Source organism: Salvelinus namaycush, chromosome 31 (assembly GCF_016432855.1).
Source record: "Salvelinus namaycush isolate Seneca chromosome 31, SaNama_1.0, whole genome shotgun sequence".
NCBI classification, from domain to species: domain Eukaryota; kingdom Metazoa; phylum Chordata; class Actinopteri; order Salmoniformes; family Salmonidae; genus Salvelinus; species Salvelinus namaycush.
Genome location: NC_052337.1, coordinates 21,556,792 through 21,580,839, shown reverse-complemented (window position 1 = coordinate 21,580,839; position 24,048 = coordinate 21,556,792). Strand labels below are relative to the sequence as shown.

The 24,048-nt window shown below is 46.1% G+C and overlaps 1 protein-coding gene across 1 annotated transcript in view; it reads right to left on the bottom strand.

The window, feature by feature from the left end:
- Positions 1-1,016: 1,016 nt before the first annotated feature.
- The window catches only part of LOC120026131 (syntaxin-binding protein 1-like), a 44,084-nt gene continuing 21,052 nt past the window's right edge, over positions 1,017-24,048 (bottom strand). Inside the window, exons 6-20 of the mRNA XM_038970951.1 lie at positions 22,113-22,216; positions 19,641-19,789; positions 16,899-16,983; positions 16,387-16,517; positions 15,083-15,190; positions 14,289-14,352; positions 14,138-14,203; positions 13,961-14,041; positions 12,165-12,303; positions 11,648-11,757; positions 10,829-10,930; positions 9,413-9,498; positions 7,486-7,640; positions 5,834-5,995; positions 1,017-2,829 (exon numbers count right to left, since the gene is read on the bottom strand). Of these exons, the coding sequence (XP_038826879.1) occupies positions 5,883-5,995; positions 7,486-7,640; positions 9,413-9,498; positions 10,829-10,930; positions 11,648-11,757; positions 12,165-12,303; positions 13,961-14,041; positions 14,138-14,203; positions 14,289-14,352; positions 15,083-15,190; positions 16,387-16,517; positions 16,899-16,983; positions 19,641-19,789; positions 22,113-22,216 (1,493 nt within the window). The 3' untranslated portion in view covers positions 1,017-2,829; positions 5,834-5,882. The remainder of the gene's footprint in view (positions 2,830-5,833; positions 5,996-7,485; positions 7,641-9,412; positions 9,499-10,828; positions 10,931-11,647; positions 11,758-12,164; positions 12,304-13,960; positions 14,042-14,137; positions 14,204-14,288; positions 14,353-15,082; positions 15,191-16,386; positions 16,518-16,898; positions 16,984-19,640; positions 19,790-22,112; positions 22,217-24,048) is intronic.

Sequence of the window (24,048 nt, the reverse complement as noted above, 5' to 3'; positions counted from 1 at the left end):
ATTTGGCATGGGTCCTGAGATCCTCAAAAGGTTCTACAGCTGCAACATCGAGAGCATCCTGACTGGTTGCATCACTGCCTGGTACGGCAACTGCTACAGAGGGTAGTGCGTACGGCCCAGCACATCACTGGGGCTAAGCTGCCTGCCATCCAGGACCTCTACACCAGGCAGTGTCAGAGGAAGGCCCTAAAAATTGTCAAAGACCAAAGCCACCCCAGTCATAGACTGTTCTCTCTACTACCGCATGGCAAGCGGTACCGGAGTGCCAAGTCTAGGACAAAAGGCTTCTCAACAGTTTTTACCCCCAAGCCATAAGACTCCTGAACAGGTAATCAAATAGCTACCCGGACTATTTGCGTTGTGTGCCACCACCCCCAACCCCTCTTTTTTACGCTGCTGCTACTCTCTGTTTATCATATATGCATAGTCACTTTAACTATACTTTCATGTACATACTACCTCAATTGGGCTGACCAACCAGTGCTCCCGCACATTGGCTAACCGTGCTATCTGCATTGTGTCCCACCCACCACCCGCCAACCCCTCTTTTACGCTACTGCTACTCTGTTCATCATATATGCATAGTCACTTTAACCATATCTACATGTACATACTACCTCAATCAGCCTGACTAACCGGTGTTTGTATGTAGCCTCGCTACTGTATATAGCCTGTCTTTTTACTGTTGTTTTATTTCTTTACCTACCTATTGTTCACCTAATACCTTTTTTGCACTATTGGTTAGAGCCTGTAAGTAAGCATTTCACTGTAAGGTCTACACCTGTTGTATTCAGCGCACGTGACAAATAAACTTTGATTTGAAATGTGTTGTACATTAGTTATACAACCTATGTACGGAGCCAGAGATATTCTGCAGGATCTTAATGAAAAATGGGAACCGTGAACCTGAAATGAATGTCAACTCACAGATACAGCACAGATACACCACAATGAAGAATAGCATAATTGCAACAGAGTAGCTTACAATGTAGCTAAGAATGTGATGAGTCTTGTCCTTGTAATGGAAGCCAATTTATTAGACAGCCTTAGTACATTGGTACACATGAAGTATACTTTTGTTTGTGCTTCAACACTTGCAAATATAGAATCCCAATAAGTTAAACCGGTTTAGGACAGACTTATGTTTCATTTATTAATATTTCTTCCCTCTGACAAATAACTTGGATATAAATTAATTGAATAGACAGTGAACCCTTTACAACAGCAACTGATAATAGAAAAAATGAAATAAATTGTTGGCATAACAGAAAACGCATAGTGCTATCAATATACAACCTGTTTTGCCAGGAAATAGAGAGGAAAAATGGAGAAATAAAATGTTTGAAATATTGGGGTTACATTTTCTTTGCAAAGCCATTCACCATTGGAAGAGTTAAAATGTACCAGAAGATAAAACTAACGGACAGACAAACAAAATATAGATATTAGTTCTTTTCCCAGTTGACCACTACAGCTACAGCTAAAACATCACAAACACGTGACTTCACATTGGCATTTTTTAAAGGAAATCTTTTACTACTTCACAGTCAGAAACATCACCAGTCAAGAGTGAGACACTAAAACATCAACATATGGCATATACACAACACACTACTCAGTGCATGACCCGGTTAAACATTTTGATACTAACCAATGATAAGACTTACAATGTGACAGGATACAATACTGAAATACAAATCGGCCCTTTATGATTATTCTTTAAACATCTGCAAGCAATGGCCTTTTGACACTCAACCGTGAAATCTCTCCAGAGAAAAGGAAAAGAATGTGGTGAGTAAATACGTCTGGTCTTATGGCTGGAGGAAGGATGCTTCTACCATTCTGTAGCTATTTACAGAGTCCCGTTTTTCTCTATCCTCAGACCTAGGGTCAGTTTGGCTGTTTGTTACTGTCTAACTCACAGATAGCACTGTGATTAAAGGATGTCTTGTGTTGCTTGGTCTCAGTATTGCCATACTAAAGGATATACAGTAACAGTCCACACAATGTTCAGGCATGCTACCAGGGATGGAAATTAAGCTAGCCTGCTAGCCTATGGCTAGTACTTTTCAGACCGGGCTAGTAGAAAATGTGCCCAACTAGTCCAACGGCTAGTGAAATGTTGTATTTTCAAATATCGCATGGCACAGATTTTGGACTAGTAAAAATTGCGGTCTACTAGCCTGGCTGGTCAGTGCCCAAATCCTTAGGTTCCATCCCTGTATGCTACTGATACAAATGTCTTGACCAGCTCGGATTCTCCCCCCTAATAGGACAGGGATGAGTTATATTGCATGTTGAGTGATATGATCTTACTGCATTGACTTTCCTAGTGCCAACCAACTCCAGTAAGGCATCCCTCCTCCACCCACTACCAATAAAAATCACACCAATAAGATAAACTGAGGGAACAGAGAAAACCTCTACGTTTTACACATTCTAGCAGGTTTCATAGCATACAATATTACATTTGGTACTTTCAGTTTCAAATGACCTTAGTTGATATTTAAACCTTTTTTAAATAAGTTCCATTATTTGCATCCATTGTAAAACATGAGAATACTTGCAACATGATTTTATTTCTGTTTCAACATATATTTTTTTCACCAATGCTATCATTGTTTTATATTTTTATTCTTCTCGTGCAAGATGAGATGCTTTCACAATTCATGAAGGATTTTTGGGAGGGTGACTGGGGGATGTGTAGGGTAGAGGAAAGGAGATAGATAGATGGGGCTGGGTGATTTTAGCTTGCTGGTTCCTCGTCTGGTTTGTTCATGGTCTTGAGCTGTTCCAGGAGGGCGGTGGGGGTGAAGACGTGGGTTGATCCTAGGGAGGTGGACAGATACGCAGCAGAGGAAGCACACAGACAGAGCATTATATTAGAGCTGCCCAAACATAAGCCTGCTAGGAAAATGTGTTTTCAGCTCTTGCTCTGAATGCTTAGATGAAACCACTGTATTCTTGAGAATTTTTTTCGGGGAAATAAGATAAACATATACATACAACCAAAAAACTTGAAATCATAGTCAATAGTCAATAGCATTTGGAGAATGTATTGGTTATCATTATTGGTTATCATACGATGTGTGGGCTATTCACACGTTTTAGAGATTGAAAGAAGATTGGTGGGGTATTGGACTGCCTGCCAAAAACGCACATGCACAGACATCACAGAGCAGGCAGGATTCTGTGAGCTGCAAAGCACTGGTGGTAGAACCCTGTGACCACACCTATAGCAGAGTGCAGCGAACCAGCTGTGAGCTTGTGCATGTGACCTAAGAAGCTTTTATCACAGTGCATGCAAACATCAGCAATATGAAAACCTGGTCAAAACACTGCAAAAAAAAGAAAAGCAGATTTCAGTCCAACCATTCTCTGATTGGATGACATCAGGGAAGTAATTTTGCCTATGCTTGTGAATGAAAACGTGAAATTGAAAGCTAAACACAACAGCACCACCAAAATATGAATGAGCTGACTTTTTCATAGCTGAAGACACATTTCGGACACAGTATAGCTCAGGAGGTATAGGATTGGAGTCAACCAAACATTTGTCCATCTAGTTTATCACTTTGTCACTAAGATGTTGAGTGTGTCAATGGCTTACCCTCCATCTTGGGCAAACCAAGGCCTTCATAAAGCAAACCGCTGGACCAAAGTTTTGATTTACTCCCCATACCTACTCAACAGTTTAATCAGTAGTATTGTTATTCTTCATCGGTTTGTTTCTAAAGCAAAGCTGCATGTTTCTGTCATATTGGCTCAACAAGGAAGACGCATAGGTTTACCTGTTGCTAGGTAGAATTCAAGTAAAGTTCAGTAAATCTAATTGGTCCTGGCAGTTAGGCCTTTCTAGCTGTGGCATGACAGCCAATCAGGAGTGGTTTATCCCAGCATCAATAGGCATAGGCAGAGACAGGAGAGGAAGAGGCAAGTCCATCTTAAGTTGGGTCACCATGGGGATGCAGGCATCATGGGAGTAAGGGAGCGTGGGGTGGGGTGGGGTGGGGTGGGGTGAGGTGGGGTGAGGTGGGGTGAGGTGGGGTTGGGGTGAGCACTAGTCACAGATCAACTTTGGACTGGCCTTGCCTGGTTCTCTCCTGTCTGTCAGCGTCTGAAACACACAGCTTTGCAGGCCTCTGGCCAGAAACACAACACTTTGATCCATGTTGCTCCCCAACACTCACTACATATCCAAATCCAGATAACAGAAACAAACAGGTTTTTTGTAAATAAACAATGGTCATTTTGTTCTGGAAGTGTTGAATGTGGCAGTATGTGGTAAAGAGTCCATACTGCACGGTGATCGATACTTACTAAGAAAACACCAAAACCATAAAACCAAAAGTTGTTTGAAAATGATATAGCTTTAGCAGATAAGCAAGAACGAAATGGATGTCCTTTGCTAATGTGTTGAGGGAAACTCACTCAGGAGACAGCTTTAAAGGGACAGTGCGAGACTCTGGCAATTAAGCCGTTTTTCTACTTACCCAGAGTCAGATGAACTTGTGGATACCGCTAGCGTACCTGTTGACTTCCAGTCGTTGTGCTAACACTAGTTAGCATTGGCTTGCGAAACTACCTCTAACTTCCTTCATACTGGACACAAAGACATAAGAATTATATCCACTAGTTCATTTGACTCTGGGGAAGTAGAAAAAAATGACTTCATTGTCAGAATCTCACACTATCCCTTTAACAAAGTGTGCAGGAAAATATCTTTGACAGTGTGGGGGAAATCTTACTTACTTAATTAAACAAAATCCCCAAATTAGGCAGTGATGTGGTAATTGATAATATTGGTGTTCGAAAAGTAGACCTATGATATGTGCTTTTATATTCCTGTCTTTATGTCCCAATACCCATATTGGTCTACTATTGGTTGACTATGCTGTATGGGCAACATATGGTGTTGCTAGGGGGGAAATATGGAGCTATATGCGAAAGAAAGTGAGGGGGGCAATTGTGAAGGCTTTTTATGATGTGTCGCATCTTTTCTAGGTGCTAAAGCATATCGAGTGAACATCGCTACATTCCCAGTGTCAGTGTCTGCAGAGAAGCACAGTGTCCGAGGGAGTGGAGATAGCAGTAGGGACATACATTAGTGTTCTCTGCAGATGACTCGTGGGCCATGTAAGCATGCATGTGATGTCTGGTGGACTGAGAGAGCGTGAAGTGGAGGAGAGGGGGAGAAAGTTGGAAGATTGAGAGAAAAAAAAGAGAGAACGAAAAAAACGAGAATCCTTTCTTGAAATCCAACATCAACTCAAGGACCTATCCTGTAAGAAACCACTAAATCAAGTTGATTGTCTTGAAGGTGTTAATTATAAAAAATAATTAGATCGTAATAATAAAGTAGAAAAAGATGGATCTCGGGGAAGTAGGGTATGGAACAGGCTGAGGGCCCTGAAGGCAGAGAGGGTGATTTAATCCACCCAGCTGAGATGATGTGGAGGTGGAGAGGGGCAGCAGGGATGAGGTCAGGACACCTGTAGCAAGGCCAGCTCACACAGGCTTCACTACCTGAAGGCCCAACAGACAGATACTGCAACACATGCCCATTCTATCTGTCAGCAGCATGGCATGGCCAATCGCTATTGGCTTTGGGGGTCACCAATCACACTGTATCACGCTGTGATTGGGTGTTGGCCTGCAGGAGGTGGAGCTTGAGGTAACTGGGAAATGCAGTGAGCCAGGGACCAGACAGCCATCCCTGAGGGTAGGGGGCGGAGTTGAAACAGTACTGAGTGTAGTAAGAGGAGTACGGAGGGGGAAAAAGCCCTTGTGCTGTGGGGGTTCAGAAAGGGCTTCTTTGCGCGGCTGCCTTTACTTTGTCAGAGTGTGATTTGTCTCTCCCTCCCTCCCTCTCTCTGTCTGTCTCACTCGTCTGAGCCTGCGTCTGGCTCCTCAAAGGACACCCTAGTGGACTCTCGGAAGTCAGGGTGCTGCAGGTCCGTTAAGAATTTGATGGGGGTGATGGTGTGGGTGGAACCTGTGGAGGAACAGAGGGCGCTTCACGCTCATTTCTCATCACATGCCATGCCTCCCATGCCACTTTCTCTCTTCTGCCCCTTCCTTGCCATCTCCAAAAGAAGGGGTTAAACACGCCACTGCACAGCACCACCCACATACTGTACACACACACACACACACACACACACACACACACACACACACACACACACACACACACGCACACACACACACACACACACACACACACACACACACACACACACACACACACACACACACACACACACACACACACACACACACGAAACCCAGATGCACAGAAAAAGACAGGGTGTAGCTGCAATTCAAAGACAACAGTGTTTTAGACAGAACAAGACTGAATCCAAAAGCAAAAGCATAGCACAGCAAAAACAACATAGGAGACACCCCCTCCCTTAGGACAAGGACTGGCTGACTCGACAGACAACATTCAATGAACAGGGAACACATGTCACCCAAAAGGGGTTTAAACATATCACAGGTGGTATTCCAGATAAGTGTTCATCAGAAACATAACGTTTTCCTCCATCTAAGTAGCTAGATATAGCACTAAGTCTAGCACAAAAAAATAGTGTTGATTGCTTCAACAGACAAACTAGGGTCATGACATAAGCTTACGCTTAATTAACCTTTACCTACTGGGATTCATGGTGTGGGTGTATGGGAGTCAGAAAGTGAATTGAGGTCAACTATGTTGGTGTGTGGATGAGTCAAAATGTTCATGAAGTACGGTCGAGGGCGGTAGACGCTCAAAAGAGAGAAAGATTATACGGATGACTTCTCTGCTTCATCTTCTTTATTCACTTGTGGTCAACACAGTGGGAACAGAATACAGTTACATTGGCACTGGTGATGGCAGACACATATGTATTCATGTTCTGCTATGCTGACCACAATGAATGGGGACATAACAGAAGTAGCTAATGTACGAGAGTCAGTCAGTTAGTGAAGGACGCCCATTTCACAATCTATGTCCTAGCACCCATCCCTAAGGCACCTTGTGTAGATCTTGAAAATAATTGTGTAGATATAAGCCATTCCACCTAGCCTATCAGAGGGCATTGTGGACATATTACCATATTGTGGCTACCTATCCAGACTTTTCAGACCTACAAGTACCCAGAGGGAGGGGCTATGTGTCCATTTGAAATGAATCTGCATTACATTTACATTTAAGTCATTTAGCAGACGCTCTTATCCAGAGCGACTTACAAATTGGAAAGTTCATACATATTCATCCTGGTCCCCCCATGGGAATTGAACCCTGGTCCCCCCGTGGGAAATGAACCCACAACCCTGGCGTTGCAAGCGCCATGCTCTACCAACTGAGCCGCACGGGACCGCATTCTTGCATAAATTAAAGGAATCTGTGTGTTAATGTACCACTAATGTCACACTCCCTACGGAGGAGTCCCTCGTATCCCCCCTCGGCCTGCGCCCAGTGGCGCCCCCCGGTGTCAGACTCACCAATGATAGCCTCCCACTTCCCATTGGCCTGCGTGACCTCGTAGGCAGAGCGCATCTCGCTGAAGGACGCGCCTCCGATGATGAAGACCATGACGCGCGGCCCGGTGCGGTACTCGCCTGGGGTCTTATTCTTGTGCCAGTGGCCATAACGGGCACTGCCAGGGAGGGAGAAGCACAATCACAAGGGTGGAATATCACAGTCTTACTCTATTGAACTATTTCAACACTGCTGTCCTGAGTTAGGAATGAGTCTATCTAACTAGGAAGAGAGGTAAGAGGGCAGAGGTAGGGTCCTTCTCTGTGTGGAGAGAACTAGCTAATCTTATCCACCTGTCTTTGTTCCAGGGTCTGTCTCCAACTGAGTCAATAACACACACCGCCACCTTCCAGGCTGAATACATTGCAGACACATGCCAGATCTCACAACGCCTGGATTACATTTACAATTGAGTCATTTAGCAGACACTCTTATCCTCATGCCTTACAGTTAGTGCATTCATCTTAAGATAGCTAGGGGGGAGTCAAGTGCAAGTGTTATAATGTATCAGCAAACCACATCATATGATATAGCAATCTGATGCCTCACTGCGCAGTCTAACGTCTGTAATGTAGTCAGTCTGGATTGCGACCAGTGTGTGTGAGCGTGTTTGGCTGTGGCATGGATGTGCGAGGTGTGAAATGCGCTCATGTAACTGAGCCTGCCTTTGGATTCCCAGAGCTTCTTTCCCAATAAGTCAATAACATTGGAGGGGGGAGTGACTGGTGGATGGTGGTGGAGGTGGCTCACATTCTCAGCAGCACAGATCTGATCAATGCGCACACAATGAAGGTCTAGAGGGGAGAGGGATATGCAGGATGCAGGGGTCAATGTGTCAATGTGTCAGCACCCTCTCATCATTCCCCAGTGCCCACAACACCACCAATCCTCTCTCCCTGTGGTAGTAGTGTGAGGGTCAGATACCTTGGCTGTGTCCCAAATGGCACCTTATTCCTTATTTTGTGCATTACGTTTGAACAGAGCCCTCTGTTGCAGTACTGTATGTTTCATTAAATGCCCTCTTCTCCGTAACAGAATATTTGTTTGGTTTCACTGCTCTTAGTCCCGCCCTTTCTCTCTTCTACAGCCAATCAGAGTATTGATCTCCCCTCCCCCTCGGAGCTCAAATTGCTATTAATCTACGACCCTCCATTCTTTGTAATCTCAATAGTGCTACTATACTGCAATACATTCCAGTGACTATACTGCAATACATTCCACTGACTATACTGCAATACATTCCACTGACTATACTGCAATACATTCCAGTGACTATACTGCAATACATTCCACTGACTATACTGCAATACATTCCAGTAACTATACTGCAATACATTCCACTGACTATACTGCAATACATTCCAGTAACTATACTGCAATACATTCCAATGACTATACTGCAATACATTCCAGTAACTATACTGCAATACATTCCAATGACTATACTGCAATACATTCCAGTAACTATACTGCAATACATTCCACTGACTATACTGCAATACATTCCAGTGACTATACTGCAATACATTCCAATGACTATACTGCAATACATTCCAGTAACTATACTGCAATACATTCCAATGACTATACTGCAATACATTCCAGTAACTATACTGCAATACATTCCAATGACTATACTGCAATACATTCCAGTAACTATACTGCAATACATTCCAGTAACTATACTGCAATACATTCCTGTGTGTGTGTGTGTGTGTGTGTGTGTGTGTGTGTGTGTGTGTGTGTGTGTGTGTGTGTGTGTGTGTGTGTGTGTGTGTGTGTGTGTGTATGTGTGTGTGTGTGTGTGTGTGTGTGTGTGTGTGTGTGTGTGTGCGCGCGCGCGTGCGTGCGTGCGTGCGTGCGTGCGTGTGTGTGTGTGTGTGTGTGTACCTGACTGCAGTGCTGCTGAAGGAGGCAGAGGAGCGGGTAGAGATGTAGGGGTAGTGCTTGGTGTCCAGCTTATCTTCAATAACATCCTACAGGGATGACAAGGAGAGAGGCAGAGCAAGAGAACGGTTAGCAAATACACACTAAAGACAAGCTGGGATGGCCTGAAACCCCCACACACACACTCACACACACACACACACACACACACACACACACACACACACACACACACACACACACACACACACACACACACACACACACACTTCAGGACTTCAGGAAACAGCAGAGGGAGCACCCCCCTATCCACATCGACGGGACAGTAGTGGAGAAGGTGGAAAGTTTTAAGTTCCTCGGTGTACACATCACGGACAAACTGAATTGGTCCACACACACAGACAGCGTTGTGAAGAAGGCGCAGCAGCGCCTTTTCAACCTCAGGAGGCTGAAGAAATTCGGCTTGTCACCAAAAGCACTCACAAACTTCTACAGATGCACAATCGAGAGCATCCTGTCGGGCTGTATCACCGCCTGGTACGGCAACTGCTCCGCCCACAACCGTAAGGCTCTCCAGAGGGTAGTGAGGTCTGCACAACGCATCACCGGGGGCAAACTACCTGCCCTCCAGGACACCTACACCACCCGATGTCACAGGAAGGCCATAAAGATCATCAAGGACAACAACCACCCAAGCCACTGCCTGTTCACCCCGCTATCATCCAGAAGGCGAGGTCAGTACAGGTGCATCAAAGCAGGGACCGAGAGACTGAAAAACAGCTTCTATCTCAAGGCCATCAGACTGTTAAACAGCCACCACTAACATTTAGCGGCCGCTGCCAACATACTGACTCAACTCCAGCCACTTTAATAATGGGAATTGATGGAAATTATGTAAAAATGTACCACTAGCCACTTTAAACAATGCCACTTAATATAATGTTTACATACCCTACATTACTCATCTCATATGTATATGTATATACTGTACTCTATATCATCTACTGCATCTTGCCATCTTTATGTAATACATGTATCACTAGCCACTTTAAACTATGCCACTTTATGTTTATATACCCTACATTACTCATCTCATATGTATATACTGTACTCTATACCATCTACTGCATCTTGCCTATGCCGTTCTGTACCATCACTCATTCATATATCTTTATGTACATATTCTTTATCCCTTTACACTTGTGTGTATAAGGTAGTAGTTGTGGAATTGTTAGGTTAGATTACTTGTTGGTTATTACTGCATTGTCGGAACTAGAAGCACAAGCATTTCGCTACACTCGCATTAACATCTGCTAACCATGTGTATGTGACAAATAAAATTTGATTTGATTTGACACACACACACACACACACACACACACACACACACACAGACTATGTGAATGGCCAGTAACTGACCTCCATGATGTCCTTGACCAGTGGTGTCCAGCGGGACAGCTGATAGGTCTGCGCACTCACACGTTCCTTCCTGTCCAGCTTCTTTCCCCTGCGAAGGGTGGACTAGAGGAGGGAGGAAGAACACGGGGTGAAAAGAACAAAGGGATAGAGAGAAATTATTCATCCGATTGTTTAAGTGTTTATTTTGAATCCATATGAAAGGAATAATATGGTAGGAACGTAGAAGAGAGTGTGTGACAGAGAGAGAGAGAGAGAGAGAGGACCGAGAGAGTGAGAGAGAGTGTGTGTGTGAGAGAGAGAGAGAGAGAGAGAGAGAGAGAGAGAGAGAGAGAGAGAGAGAGAGAGAGAGAGAGAGAGAGAGAGAGAGAGAGAGAGAGAGAGAGAGAGAGAGAGAGAGAGAGAGAGCGAGAGAGAGAGAGAGAGAGGACAGAGAGAGTGAGAGAGAGAGAGAGAGAGAGACAGAGAGAGAGAGAGAGAGAGAGAGAGAGAGAGAGAGAGAGAGAGAGAGAGAGAGAGAGAGAGAGATTATGGGCAGGAGAGAGAGAGAGAGAGAGGACAGAGAGAGTGAGAGAGAGTGTGTGTGTGAGAGAGAGAGAGACAGAGAGAGAGACAGAGAGAGAGAGAGAGAGAGAGAGAGAGAGAGAGAGAGAGAGAGAGAGAGAGAGAGAGAGAGAGAGAGAGAGAGAGAGTATGGGCAGGAGAGAGAGATGGTATGTAGTAGGTGTTGAAAAGGTGCTGGTGCATCTATGCCCTTGTTTGCAGCTCCAGGATGGACGGAAGAGGAGGCTGGATAGACAGAAGGTGGAAGTGCTGACTCACGTCTGTGATGATGGGCACGCCCAGGTGGGCCATGTTGGTGATGATCTCACTGTCCTCAGGTGGGATCTGAGCATGCTGGATGAGCTTGTTCAGGTTCTCCTCCGTGATGCCTACCCAACAACACACCACAGGTTGTTAAGCTCTTATAGGTTACCATTAAACCATCATTTATACCCGTTGTATACCACGCAAAATGGCAATCCAGCATCGTTGGATGGATTACAAATTGCGTCGCTGCACACATTTGTATATTGATACGCAACTACTGCCAATTTGCGCAGCTTGCATTACGTTTGTATGTAGGGTTTAAAATAAGCTTCAGGAATAAACAGGAAAATCTGATCCTAGATCAGCTGTTAGGGTTAAGGTTGTGTTTGAGGCTAGGGTTGAACTTTGATGTGGACATGAAGCTAGGGTTACAGTTAGGGTTGTGGTTGAGGGTTGAACTGGGATGTGGATATGAAGCTAGGGTTAGGGTAAATGTTAGGGTTAAAGGTCAAGCGTCTCTCAATCTCACCGTTCTTGAGGAAGATGTAAAGGAGGATGATGCGGATCTTGTCGTGCGTGGTGACATTGGCATCCAGCAGGATGGGAACGATGGCCCTCATGGGGTCCTTGATCTTCTCCCCCTCAGCGTCTGTACCCATGGCTAGGTCCTACGTGCCAGAGACAGAGAGGAGATTAGCGATACATCCCATAGCACCCTATTCAATATATAGTGCCCTATATAAGGAAGTAAGTAAGTAGAGTCAGAACGGCTCATAGGAGCAGGAGCCTATCTCCTGTTTCTGTAACGTGAGGCAGCTTGATGTACAAGTACACTCCCTGGACAGGACGCTAGTCTATCTCCTGTTTCTGTAACGTGAGGCAGCTTGATGTACAAGTACACTCCCTGGACAGGACGCTAGTCTATCTCCTGTTTCTGTAGCGTGAGGCAGCTTGATGTACAAGTACACTCCCTGGACAGGACGCTAGTCTATCTCCTGTTTCTGTAGCGTGAGGCAGCTTGATGTACAAGTACACTCCCTGGACAGGACGCTAGTCTATCTCCTGTTTCTGTAACGTGAGGCAGCTTGATGTACAAGTACACTCCCTGGACAGGACGCTAGTCTATCTCCTGTTTCTGTAGCGTGAGGCAGCTTGATGTACAAGTACACTCCCTGGACAGGACGCTAGTCTATCTCCTGTTTCTGTAACGTGAGGCAGCGTGATGTACAAGTACACTCCCTGGACAGGACGCTAGTCTATCTCCTGTTTCTGTAACGTGAGGCAGCTTGATGTACAAGTACACTCCCTGGACAGGACGCTAGTCTATCTCCTGTTTCTGTAGCGTGAGGCAGCTTGATGTACAAGTACACTCCCTGGACAGGACGCTAGTCTATCTCCTGTTTCTGTAGCGTGAAGCAGCTTGATGTACAAGTACACTCCCTGGACAGGACGCTAGTCTATCTCCTGTTTCTGTAGCGTGAGGCAGCTTGATGTACAAGTACACTCCTTGGACAGGACGCTAGTCTATCTCCTGTTTCTGTAGCGTGAGGCAGCTTGATGTACAAGTACACTCCCTGGACAGGACGCTAGTCTATCTCCTGTTTCTGTAGCTTGAGGCAGCTTGATGTACAAGTACACCCCCTGGACAGGACGCTAGTCTATCTCCTGTTTCTGTAGCGTGAGGCAGCTTGATGTACAAGTACACTCCCTGGACAGGACGCTAGTCTATCTCCTGTTTCTGTAGCGTGAGGCAGCTTGATGTACAAGTACACTCCCTGGACAGGACGCTAGTCTATCTCCTGTTTCTGTAGCGTGAGGCAGCTTGATGTACAAGTACACTCCCTGGACAGGACGCTAGTCTATCTCCTGTTTCTGTAGCGTGAGGCAGCTTGATATACAAGTAACCTCCCTGGACAGGACGCTAGTCTATCTCCTGTTTCTGTAGTGTTAGTTAGCTAGATATACAAGTAACCTCCCTGGACAGGACGCTAGTCTATCTCCTGTTTCTGTAGTGTTAGTTAGCTAGATATACAAGTAACCTCCCTGGACAGGACGCTAGTCTATCACAGGGCCTTACCCCCAATCTCCTTAATGCTGAGTGTCAAGTAGAGGATTCATCGGGTCCTATTTTTTACAGGTATGGCTCGGTTTGGGATCGAACTCCCAACCTTCCAACATCAGAGCGGACACTAACCACTGAGTTCATTATAGTGCCCTAGAATGAGTCTCTTCTCTCTCATCCTCTCATCCCTTTCCACCTCTTCCATCCCTCTACCCCTTCCCTGCTCTCCCCTCCTCCCCTCCTCTCTTGTTCCTCTCCTTTACCTGCTCCACACGACACAACTTGTCCACTGTGCCCTGGTAGTGCTTCATGCAGTCCTCAGCCAGCTGCAGGTGAGTGGAGTACTGCAGCACACACAGAGAGGTCAGTATACACAAACACACACACGTCACACGCACACACACACACACACACACACACACACACACACACACTCTAACCTTGCTCAGCTCCTTCTGGTACTGGGGCATCTTCTTCAGCATCTGAGAGAGGTCCCTCATGGTGGTCTGTCAGAACACAGAGCATGGTCACGTTCTCTCTCCACTCAGCCATAAAAACGTACTGACAGGGATGCAATCTCTACCTCCTTACCTTCTCTCCAGCAGTGTTCATCCTCTTGCTAGCAGAAAAGTCCTTCAGTTGGCGTGTCACCTCCCTGATGGCAGTTAGCGAAGATAGATAGCATAAGAGAACTTGTAAGTAGTAGAGCTCGACTTTGTTCTGACTTTATTGAGTTAATATCAACCAGTGGCAGTGACATACACGAGAGAGTGAGAGAGAGAGAGAGAGACAGAGAGAAAGAGAGGGAGAGACAGAGAGGGAGAGGGAGCGAGAGAAACAAGGGGAAAGAGAGGGAGAGGGAGAGACAGAGAGAAAGAGAGGGAGAGGGAGCGCGAGAAACAGAGAGAAAGAGAGGGAGAGGGAGAAAGAGAAACAGAGAGAAAGAGAGGGAGCGAGAGAGACAGAGAGAAAGAAAGGGAGAGTGAGAGAGAGAGAGATAAAGAAAGGGAGAGAGAGAGACAGAGAGAAAGAGAGGGAGAGGGAGAGAGAGAAAGAGAGGGAGAGGGAGGGAGAGAGGGAGAAACAGAGAGAAAGAGAGGGCCGGGGAGAGAGAGAGAAAGGGAGAGGGAGAGACAGAGAGAAAGAGAGGGAGAGAGAGAGAGAGAGAGAGAGAGAGAGAGAGAGAGAGAGAGAGAGAGAGAGAGAGAGAGAGAGAGAGAGAGAGAGAGAAAGAGAGGGTGAGGGAGAGACAGAGAGAAAGAGAGGGAGAGAGAGAAAGAGAGGGCGAGGGAGAGAGAGAAACAGAGAGAAAGAGTGGGAGAGGGAGAGAGAGAGAAGCAGAGAGAAAGAGAGGGAGAGGGAGAAATGGGTGTGTGATGACTTACGTGGACACCTCAGCGATATGTTTGTGTCTGAGCCCCACCCACAGGTCATCATCCTCATGCAGCAGGACCTCCTTCTGAGAAGTGTCTCCCATCCCAGGGGAATCATATCTGATACACACACACAGACAGACAGAAAGAAAGACACACAGAGACAGACAGACGGACATGAATGGTCAGACAGATAGACAGACAGACAGACAGACAGACAGACAGACAGACAGACAGACATGAATGGACAGTCAGACAGACAGACAGACAGACAGACAGACAGACAGACAGACAGACAGACAGACAGACAGACAGACAGACAGACAGACAGACATGAATGGACAGTCAGACAGATAGACAGATTGACAGGTAGACAGTCAGACAGATAGACAGTCAGACAGCCAGACAGCCAGACAGATAGACAGACAGACAGCCAGACAGCCAGACAATCAGACAGATAGACAGTCAGACAGATAGACAGTCAGACAGATAGACAGTCAGACAGATAGACAGATAGACAGTCAGACAGATAGACAGTCAGACAGATAGACAGTCAGTCAGATAGACAGATAGACAGTCAGACAGATAGACAGTCAGACAGATAGACAGATAGACAGTCAGACAGATAGACAGATAGACAGTCAGACATATAGACAGATAGACAGTCAGACAGATAGACAGATAGACAGATAGACAGTCAGACAGATAGACAGATAGACAGTCAGACAGATAGACAGATAGACAGTCAGACAGATAGACAGTCAGACAGATAGACAGATAGACAGTCAGACAGTTAGACAGATAGACAGATAGACAGTCAGACAGATAGACAGGGGGAGAGACAAAGATAAATTGGATCCATACATAAAAAAGCACTTCACGTATATTTACTGTGATCAACTTTAGCAACATTATGTGTTACTTTTTCTACACTAAAGAAACTCTAGCACATAGGATTTCAAGCACAGCCAAGTATTTCAACACAAAACCAAACCAAATCTATTCTTCGAACCTGGCACAGATGCTCGAGGCCTGAATGTGTGTGGATGGGAAAGGTACTCTGATCAAAGTCTCTAGTGATCTAAAACACCACAGATGATTACCTTGTAGTGAACGTTTTGTGGGCGCTACAGCAGCCCTCCCTGTACAGTTTGTGTTCTTCTATTTACAGTAGTTACACCTAAACCTTAGCAGCTAGCTAGGCCTCAGCCTGTCTGTTTCCTTGGAGACAGCTGAAGACAGGGATGTGAATACAGAGACACACACACAGTGGAAAACGCACATACATACACACACAAACACACGCACGCGCGTACCTGTAGACGTCGTTTTCGATGGGTAGCAGGTCGTAGCCCATGGCCTGGAAGGTGAGCTCATGCAGGACGGGGGAGACGGGGTCAAAAGCCCTGTCCAGGATGATCAGCTGAGAACGAGCCTTATCAGGACCCTGCAGAGAAAGTAGGATGGAGAGATGGAGGGATGGAGAGATGGAGGAGGGGTAGAGGAGAGAGGTGCAGATTCACTCTGTGTCCTGATAGCTCCTACATGAAAGATGTATGTAGTATAAATAATAATAATAATAATAGTAATACATTTCATTTATAACACGCTTTTCATTGAAAGACAATTACAAAGTGCCACAGTGAGTGCAAGGTGGGATCTTTTGTAGCATGGTGCCTGTTAAAGTAGCACACGATAACAATACATTTCAGTTTAGTATCTTCTTCTATGTTCTCATTTTTTCACTGCTAAAACATTTCCTTCTGCCTCTCATTTTGTTATCTAATAAGCACTCTCCCCTCCTTCCCTCATTCCATCCCTGCCTCACCTCTCCCATGGTGGGGTCATCAGCCTTGTAGGCATCCAGTTTGTCCTGCAACAGCTGGGCCAGGGTGGCATTGTCTTTGTACTCACTGATAGAGAGAGATACAGACAGACAGACAGACAGACAGACAGACAGACAGACAGACAGACAGACAGACAGACAGACAGACAGACAGACAGACAGACAGACAGACAGACAGACAGACAGACAGACAGACAGACAAAGAGGACAGATACTGAAAACTGAAAATATTAGCTGCACCTCCCTCCTGTCCTTGAGAGGTTACCTCCCTCCTGTCAATGAGAGGTTACCTCCCTCCTGTCAATGAGAGGTTACCTCCCTCCTGTCCTTGAGAGGTTACCTCCCTCCTGTCAATGAGAGGTTGCCTCCCTCCTGTCAATGAGAGGTTACCTCCCTCCTGTCCTTGAGAGGTTACCTCCCTCCTGTCAATGAGAGGTTACCTCCCTCCTGTCAATGAGAGGTTACCTCCCTCCTGTCAATGAGAGGTTACCTCCCTCCTGTCAATGAGAGGTTACCTCCCTCCTGTCAATGAGAGGTTACCTCCCTTCTGTCAATGAGAGGTTGCCTCCCTCCTGTCAATGAGAGGTTGCCTCCCTCCTGTCAATGAGAGGTTTTCTCCCTCCTGTCCTTGAGAGGTTACCTCCCTCCTGTCAATGAGAGGTTACCTCCCTCCTGTCAATGAGAGGTTTTCTCCCTTCTGTCAATGAGAGGTTACCTCCCTCCTGTCAATGAGAGGTTACCTCCCTCCTGTCAATGAGAGGTTGCCTCCCTCCTGTCAATGAGAGGTTACCTCCCTTCTGTCAATGAGAGGTTGCCTCCCTCCTGTCAATGAGAGGTTGCCTCCCTCCTGTCAATGAGAGGTTTTCTCCCTCCTGTCCTTGAGAGGTTACCTCCCTCCTGTCAATGAGAGGTTGCCTCCCTCCTGTCAATGAGAGGTTGCCTCCCTCCTGTCAATGAGAGGTTACCTCCCTCCTGTCCTTGAGAGGTTACCTCCCTCCTGTCAATGAGAGGTTGCCTCCCTCCTGTCAATGAGAGGTTACCTCCCTCCTGTCAATGAGAGGTTGCCTCCCTCCTGTCCTTGAGAGGTTACCCCCCTCCTGTCAATGAGAGGTTACCTCCCTCCTGTCAATGAGAGGTTACCTCCCTCCTGTCAATGAGAGGTTACCTCCCTCCTGTCAATGAGAGGTTACCTCCCTCCTGTCAATGAGAGGTTACCTCCCTCCTGTCAATGAGAGGTTACCTCCCTCCTGTCAATGAGAGGTTACCTCCCTCCTGTCAATGAGAGGTTGCCTCCCTCCTGTCATTGAGAGGTTACCTCCCTCCTGTCAATGAGAGGTTACCTCCCCCCTGTCAATGAGAGGTTACCTCCCTCCTGTCAATGAGAGGTTACCTCCCTCCTGTCCTTGAGAGGTTACCTCCCTCCTGTCAATGAGAGGTTGCCTCCCTCCTGTCAATGAGAGGTTACCTCCCTCCTGTCAATGAGAGGTTGCCTCCCTCCTGTCAATGAGAGGTTACCTCCCTCCTGTCCTTGAGAGGTTACCTCCCTCCTGTCCTTGAGAGGTTACCTCCCTCCTGTCAATGAGAGGTTGCCTCCCTCCTGTCAATGAGAGGTTACCTCCCTCCTGTCAATGAGAGGTTGCCTCCCTCCTGTCAATGAGAGGTTACCTCCCTCCTGTCCTTGAGAGGTTACCTCCCTCCTGTCAATGAGAGGTTACCTCCCTCCTGTCCTTGAGAGGTTACCTCCCTCCTGTCAATGAGAGGTTACCTCCCTCCTGTCCTTGAGAGGTTACCTCCCTCCTGTCAATGAGAGGTTACCTCCCTCCTGTCAATGAGAGGTTACCTCCCTCCTGTCAATGAGAGGTTACCTCCCTCCTGTCAATGAGAGGTTACCTCCCTCCTGTCCTTGAGAGGTTGCCTCCCTCCTGTCAATGAGAGGTTACCTCCCTCCTGTCAATGAGAGGTTTTCTCCCTTCTGTCAATGAGAGGTTACCTCCCTTCTGTCAATGAGAGGTTTTCTTCCTCCTGTCCTTGAGAGGTTACCTCCCTCCTGTCAATGAGAGGTTACCTCCCTCCTGTCAATGAGAGGTTGCCTACCTCCTGTCCTTGAGAGGTTACCTCCCTCCTGTCAATGAGAGGGTACCTCCCTTCTGTCAATGAGAGGTTACCTCCCTCCTGTCAATGAGAGTTTGCCTCCCTCCTGTCCTTGAGAGGTTGCCTCCCTCCTGTCAATGAGAGGTTACCTCCCTCCTGTCAATGAGAGGTTATCTCCCTCCTGTCAATGAGAGGTTACCTCCCTCCTGTCAATGAGAGGTTACCTCCCTCCTGTCAATGAGAGGTTACCTCCCTCCTGTCAATGAGAGGTTACCTCCCTCCTGTCAATGAGAGGTTACCTCCCTCCTGTCAATGAGGGGGGCGGCAGGTAGCCTAGTGGTTAGAGCATTGGGCCAGTAACCGAATGGTTGCTAGATCGAATACCCGAGCTGACAAGGTAAAAATCTGTCGTTCTGCCCCTGAACAAGGCAGTTATATCCACTGTTCATAGGCTGTCAGTGTAAATATGAATTTTTTCTTAACTGACTTGCCTAGTTAAATGAAAGGATGGCAGCCTATTATTTACATAGTGTACTACTTTTGACCAGTGCCCAGAAGTGCACTATATAGGAATAGGGGGACACAGTCATGTTTGTGTCCCTATTGTCTCAGTGGCGCCCCCCTGTGGCTCACCCTCGGTATCTAACAGCAGGGTACTCCTTCAGGGTGGCACACAGGGTGGCCAGCTGGTCTGCCAGCCTCTCCATCACTGGGTTCTTCAGCTGGGTCTTATGGGGGCTGTAGAAACTCTGGAAGGCATCCGGGTTGTCCAAAGAGTACACCTGCGCGCGTACACACACACACACACACACACACACACACACACACACACACACACACACACACACACACACACACACACACACACACACACACACACACACACACACACATACACACACACACACACACAATCAAATTTGATCAATAAAATGTTATTTGTATAGTGCTTTATGTAAGCAGAGCAGACATTGACAGGGAAAAGAGCATCATTCTCTAGCCAACTGCATTGTTGATAAACTCCGTTTTATAGAAGATAGTTATCATGCACACTACCAGGCTTACCACAGTTGTGGTACTGGGAGTTACTGCCCCAAAAATCTACATTGTAGAAAAATAAATTAAAGGTGTACAGTATCATACCGAAACGTCAACCTCAATAAATGTGCAGAGGTCAAATTTATGTGTGTGTGGGTCTTATCATTTTTCTACAAGGCTAAGTTCTATACCATGTAGATCCACAGTTACACCGTATATTATGTTCTAAGGATTGTGATGGTGTAATCATTTGATAGCAACAACAGAGTATTTTCTATCTAGGTTTCCTGTTTTGTACTACTGGCCTGCTCTGGGTCTTTCTGAGGGCAAAATCAGGCCTCCTAGCTTCTGTATGTGTGTATGAGCTGATATTCAGTGACAGTGCCTAGACTGTGGCCTTTCCTTCCTGCCTTCGTCTCTGCTGCAGTCCTCTCTTCTCCTCTCCTCCCCCACCCTTCATCACATTCACTGTCTGTCTCTCTCACTGTATCTCCTCTCTTCTCCTCTCCTCCCCCACCCTTCATCACATTCACTGTCTGTCTCTCTCACTGTATCTCCTCTCTTCTGTCCTCTCTTCTCCTCTCCTCCCCCACCCTTCATCACATTCACTGTCTGTCTCTCTCACTGTATCTCCTCTCTTCTGTCCTCTCTTCTCCTCTCCTCCCCCACCCTTCATCACATTCACTGTCTGTCTCTCTCACTGTATCTCCTCTCTTCTCCTCTCCTCCCCCACCCTTCATCACATTCACTGTCTGTCTCTCTCACTGTATCTCCTCTCTTCTCCTCTCCTCCCCCACCCTTCATCACATTCACTGTCTGTCTCTCTCACTGTATCTCCTCTCTTCTGTCCTTTCTCTCTCCTCTCCTTCGCCATTCCTCTACCATTCCTCTTCTCTCCCCTCCTCCACTCCACTTTTCTCTTTCCCCTCCTTTACCTATCCTTCTCCTCTCCTCGCCCCTTCCTATAGAACACAACCACCCCCCCTGCGGCCCCATCTGCCCAAGGTCACATGACCACCCTTCTGCTGTGCATATGGGTCCCTCTCCTTGCCCCACTCTTATTGGCTGTCGTATGGTCGGGGAGGCTGAGGGAGCCAATGAGGCGGGGTCCTTAGACAGGCTTATGAGGCAGCATTTCGCCAGCAGCAAAAACCTATGGCTCTGAAATAATGATCTGAGACAGGATGACAGGATGAGGCAGCCAGAGAGCTGTGAGTAGTTCTGGAGTAGTCTATCAGTAAACAGTCTATCAGTAAACAAACCTTAGCTCACTGGTGATTCACACAGTCAGTCCACGTCCCAAATAGCACCCTATTCCCGATATAGTGTGCCCTGGTCAAAAGTAGTGCACTATAAAGGGAATAGTGTGTACCATTTGGCGCGCAGACTCCGTCAGCCTACTGTGGTGTTAAAGCTGCCATGGCCCTGGGGATATAGGTACCTAGGTGGCTGGATATGTCTTTCAATCTTCTGTCTTTCTCCCTCACTTTTTTGTTTTCATTCTGACTCGCTCCCTTTTTCTTCGTATCCCTATGTCCTTTCCTTGCTATCTATACATCTATTTATGGCATATATATCTCTGTCTCTCTCCTCTGTTTCTCTCCCTCCCTCTGTTTCTCTCCCTCCCTCTGTTTCTCTCTCTCCCTCTGTTTCTCTCTCTCCCTCTGTTTCTCTCTCTCCCTTTGTTTCTCTCTCTCCCTCTGTTTCTCTCTCTCCCTCTGTTTCTCTCTCTCCCTCTGTTTCTCTCTCTCCCTGTTTCTCTCCCTCCCTCTGTTTCTCTCTCTCCCTGTTTCTCTCCCTCTGTTTCTCCCTCTCCCTCTCCCTCTGTTTCTCTCCCTCCCTCTGTTTCTCTCCCTCCCTCTGTTTCTCTCCCTCCCTCTGTTTCTTTCCCTCCCTCTGTTTCTCTCTCCCTCTGTTTCTCTCTCTCCCTCTGTTTCTCTCCCTCCCTCTGTTTCTCTCTCTCCCTCTGTTTCTTTCCCTCCCTCTGTTTCTCTCCCTCCCTCTGTTTCTTTCCCTCCCTCTGTTTCTTTCCCTCCCTCTGTTTCTCTCCTTCCCTCTGTTTAGTACCTGTGATTCGTAGGGCAGGAAGGCGATGTTGATCTCAGTCAGGGTCTTGATGGATTTGGAGGCACGGCTCTTTACTAACTCGTTGAACAGTGGGTCCGGGCAGGCTGAAACAGGGAGAGGTTGATGTGAGTTTTAGTGCTGCTTCTGTGTAGCTCATTTGGTAGAGCATGGCACTTGCAACATCAGGATCGTGAGTTTGATTCCTGCTGGGGCCAACCATATGAAAATGTATGCACACACAACTGTAAGAGACTTTGGATAAAAGCATCTGCTAATGGCATATACTACATTGTATTAAAACATGTGCCTGTATATTGAAAACTCCTGTTTCATAGGATTATGTTGGTGAAATTCAGAGCGATTTTCTATTTTGGATGTCTAGATCAACTCCAGTTTTGTAATAAATTGAACAGTGAAAAAAAGTATTCTCTTTGGTTACACATTATTCCTTCCATGAAACCCTTTTACCAACATCACAGCCCTCTCCACTAAGAATGAATGGCTGTGAGAGTATTCAATGAATGACTGTGGTTGCATTCAATGAATGACTGTGGTTGCATTCAATGAAGCCAGAAGCGAGAGCCTGCTCGGGGCTCGCCTCCCCGCCTCACCGGGTAAGTGAAAAAACGATAAGAGTAGTGGTATTTCACCGGCGAATGTCTGTGGTTGCATTTACAGTTTTTAACAATCACTTGGGCACTAATTTCAGAACCTTGTGGTCATTTTTCAAAACTCTAGACACAAAACTCAAAATGGTCATCACTTGTAACACAGGCTGTCCAATGTTCAAAACATTGCATTGTGCATTCATATCTTTAAAGAAACCTTGCACTTGCAGAATCATTGGTTCAAATAACTCATTTATCATGAAATACCATAGGAACATTCATTTAGATCACCCACACACAAGATACCGATAGTTTCACTGTGTAGTTGTTCGTACAATCATTAAATATTGTAGTACAAAATATGTGATACATGTTTCATTATGCTACTAAACGTAAATACATCACTAAAAGGACTAGCAGAGAGAATACTACAGAGACAGTGGAATCATTGAACAAAATATGACATTTATTGATGAAATACAATAAAATCACAACATAGGTTTCTTTGAATCAAAGCAAAAATAATTTGCTACAAAAAAAGAAAAAACATTTAAATGTCAACTGCAGTGTTCCTCACCTGGCTTACTGTAAAAAGCAAAACAAAAGATTGATTACTGTACTTCTATATTTCCATCAATCCTGTCTTGTGGATTTGGCCACAGGTTCTCATCCACATCAGAATGGATGTTTTCATTAGCCAAACATCTTGGGAAGAATGGCGAATCCAGGCCTGACACTGGTCTGCCGTGATGTCATTGCATGCGTCATCCATGGCCTGGAGAAGGGTGGCTTGTTCGTGAGGGCGCCTATCATATACCTTCCACCTCCATGTGGAGAAACATTCCTCAATCGGGTTAAGGAAAGGAGAGTATGGGGGTAAGTACAGGGTGGTAAATTGTGGTTGGGCCTGAAACCATGCTTGCACCATTTGAGCATGGTGGAACCTGACATTATCCCACACAATGACATAGGTCATGCCATCAGCTCTACAGACCTGAATTAGCTCATCAAGGAAGGTTACATTCGAACAGCGAATCATGTGGCTGCCTGCAACTCAATATATAGAGTATATAGAGTAGAGAGCTTTAGATGTTGTTCGACCAAACATTAGAACGGGCAAGATACGTAATCTTAGCAACTTTGACCGTGGTATGATTGTTGATGCCCCACATGGTGATTGCAACATCTCAGAAACAGCTGCTTTCCTGAGGTTTTTACACACTACAGTCACTAGAGTTTACAGAGAATGTCGCGATAAACAAAACACATTCAGTGAGCGGCAGTTCTGTGGGCAAAACAGAAAGGCCACAAATGCTCAAATAACAGCT